This window comes from Perca flavescens, chromosome 15 (assembly GCF_004354835.1).
Source record: "Perca flavescens isolate YP-PL-M2 chromosome 15, PFLA_1.0, whole genome shotgun sequence".
NCBI classification, from domain to species: Eukaryota; Metazoa; Chordata; class Actinopteri; order Perciformes; family Percidae; genus Perca; species Perca flavescens.
Window position 1 is genome coordinate 32,513,167 of NC_041345.1, and position 2,500 is coordinate 32,515,666.

Below are 2,500 nucleotides of genomic sequence, written 5' to 3' on the forward strand. Positions count from 1 at the left end.
ATATTTTATATATATATATATATCCCTCCGATAAGAAGAAGCGTCACACACCGCGCTGTTCCTCCCTCCATCTCTCCGTCTGCTCGGGGGAAGTGAAGAAGAAGAAGAAGAAGAAGAAGAAGGTGAAAAACGAAGAAGAGGACACAGGAAAAAAAAAAGAAAATCTCTTTGGGGGGTTTAATATCTCCGGAGCACGGACGCGGTGTTGGAAACCTCCCCCCTCCTCCCCCGGACGGACCAGGGCCGATTGTGATTCTCTCCGTGTTCCAGCAGCAGCGACACCATGAAGGACCGTACGGCGGAACTGCGAAGCGTAAGCGAAACCATTTCCCTCTTTATCTGCCAGAAATGTAGGCCTCCATGTTTCCCTGCTCCCCCCCACCCCCCCCCCCCTTGCAGCTCCGCGGCCTTTTGGGCTGCCCTCTCCGGGTCGATAAAACCCTGGCTAGAACCTGGCTAAAACCTTGGCTGAAATCCTAGCTTAGAAACCCCGCATTTGTGCGGCTTTTTTGCGGGAGTGTGTGCGGAGGAGGCTGAGCGCCAGGTAGTGCTGCGGCTCTGAGCCTCTCATGCTGTGCATACTGAGCGATGTCAGAATCAGGGGGGGAAAAAGGCTTTTATTGCCACAATAAGTTACACTTGTGTGGAATTTTGCCATGGTGAAAGGTGCATATACAGGCTACATAAACAAACAAACAAACATATCAACATTAATATGAGATAAACAATAAATAGGCCCTACAGAAAACCAAAGGTAGCCTAAACGTGTGTGTGAGCTGAGAGGATGGAGCCTGCATGAAATGGAGGCTCCATCTCACACATTTCGGTTGATGGTTCTGTCTTTCTGTCAGTGTGAGTGGATGTTTGGTTTGTTGGGGAGGGTGCACACGCCGGCTGGAGGTCACAGATGCACCCCCCCCCCCCCCCGACGGGTTTATTTCCTCCGTTTTCCGGCCCTTTTTAATCGCGGATGCGGCGCGGTTTAGACGCAGAGGCCCTGCTCCGGTTTCTCTCTCTCCATCGTGCAGCGCTGCCTGCATGCATGATGGGAAAAAAAAAATCGGGTATAGGCTGTGGAGAAATAAAAAAAAGAAAAGCGCTCCCATCCATCCATCCATGCTAATTCGCTCGTGCATGTCCATGCATGCATGCACGCGTGCCTTGATGACCTGATGAAGGAGGAGGAGTAGAGGCGTTGGAATTAGCCGCGGATCAAAATGCAGTGATTTTTTTCCTCTTTTTTATATATATATATATATATATATACCGCGAGGCCGCATATCCTGCAGCCCGCGCCTCCTCCTCCTCCCTCGGCTCGTGAGTGTGGGATCATCATGATCGGGCGGATCGATGAGCGGCTGGATGGATGAATCAGGAGCGGAGCGGTGGATGCGGCTTTATCTGCCGCGCTCCTCGCGCGCTTCTGTACGGCTGATAGTGAAGGGAAAGGAGGAGGGGGGCTGAGGTATGAAGGGGAGGAGGAGGGGGGGTGTCCCTTCATTGTACCAAAAGCCTCACCCATTTTCTGACTGCATGTGTGGCTCTGCATCTTCTGAGCGAACAGCTGATGCCGCCTGTTTGGGCGGGTTGTGGTGGGATTTTTGTTTTTTCTTTTTTAGGGTGGGAGAGAAAGAGAGAGGGAGGGGGGAGGGAGGGGAGGGGGTGTCACATCAGCTGCTCAAACTCTGCAGCAGCTCCACGCACCGCCCGCCACCCCCCCGGGTTCAACCGGGTTCGCTCAGAGACAAACTGAAACTCCTGCACTCATTTTATAATCTTCACACATTTCTATCTATCTATCTATCTATCTATCTATCTATCTATCTATCTATCTATCCATCTATCTATCTATCTATCTATCTATCTATCTATCTATCTATCTATCTATCTATCTATCTATCTATCTATCTATCTATCTATCTATCTATCTATCTATCTATCTATCTATCTATCTATCTATCTATCTATCTATCTATCTATCTATCTATCTATCTATCTATCCAATCAATAAATCAGCTGTGTGTGTCTGTGTGTGTGTGTGTGTCTGTCTGTCCGTGTGTGTGTGTCTGTTGTGTGTGTGTGTGTGTGTGTGTGTGTGTGTGTGTGTGTCTGTGTGTGTGTGTGTGTGTGTGTGTGTGTGTGTGTGTGTGTGTGTGTGTGTGTGTGTGTGTCTGTCCGTGTGTGTGTGTGTGTGTGTGTGTGTCCATGTGTGTGTGTGTGTGTCTGTCCGTGTGTGTGTGTGTGTGTGTGTGTGTGTGTGTGTGTGTGTGTGTGTGTGTGTGTGTGTGTGTGATTAGCATTAGAAAGTGACAGTCTCAGCACCCCCACTGGAGTTTACCGCACTGCTGTCCATCTCTCCTCCGTCCCTCTCCAGTCCTTCCTCTCCTCCCTTTCTGGTTTCCCTCCATCACTTCTCCTTCTTTCTCTTTATCCATCCTTCCTTCATCCTTACCGCCTTTCCTTCCTGCTGTCCTTCATCCCTTATTCCCATTCATTCCAT

The 2,500-nt window shown here is 49.6% G+C and overlaps 1 protein-coding gene across 1 annotated transcript in view; it reads left to right on the forward strand.

Moving 5' to 3' along the window:
* Positions 1-240: 240 nt before the first annotated feature.
* stx1b (syntaxin 1B) overlaps positions 241-2,500 on the forward strand; it is a 60,857-nt gene continuing 58,597 nt past the window's right edge. Inside the window, exon 1 of the mRNA XM_028599746.1 lies at positions 241-313. Coding sequence (XP_028455547.1) covers positions 284-313 — 30 coding nt within the window. The 5' untranslated portion in view covers positions 241-283. The remainder of the gene's footprint in view (positions 314-2,500) is intronic.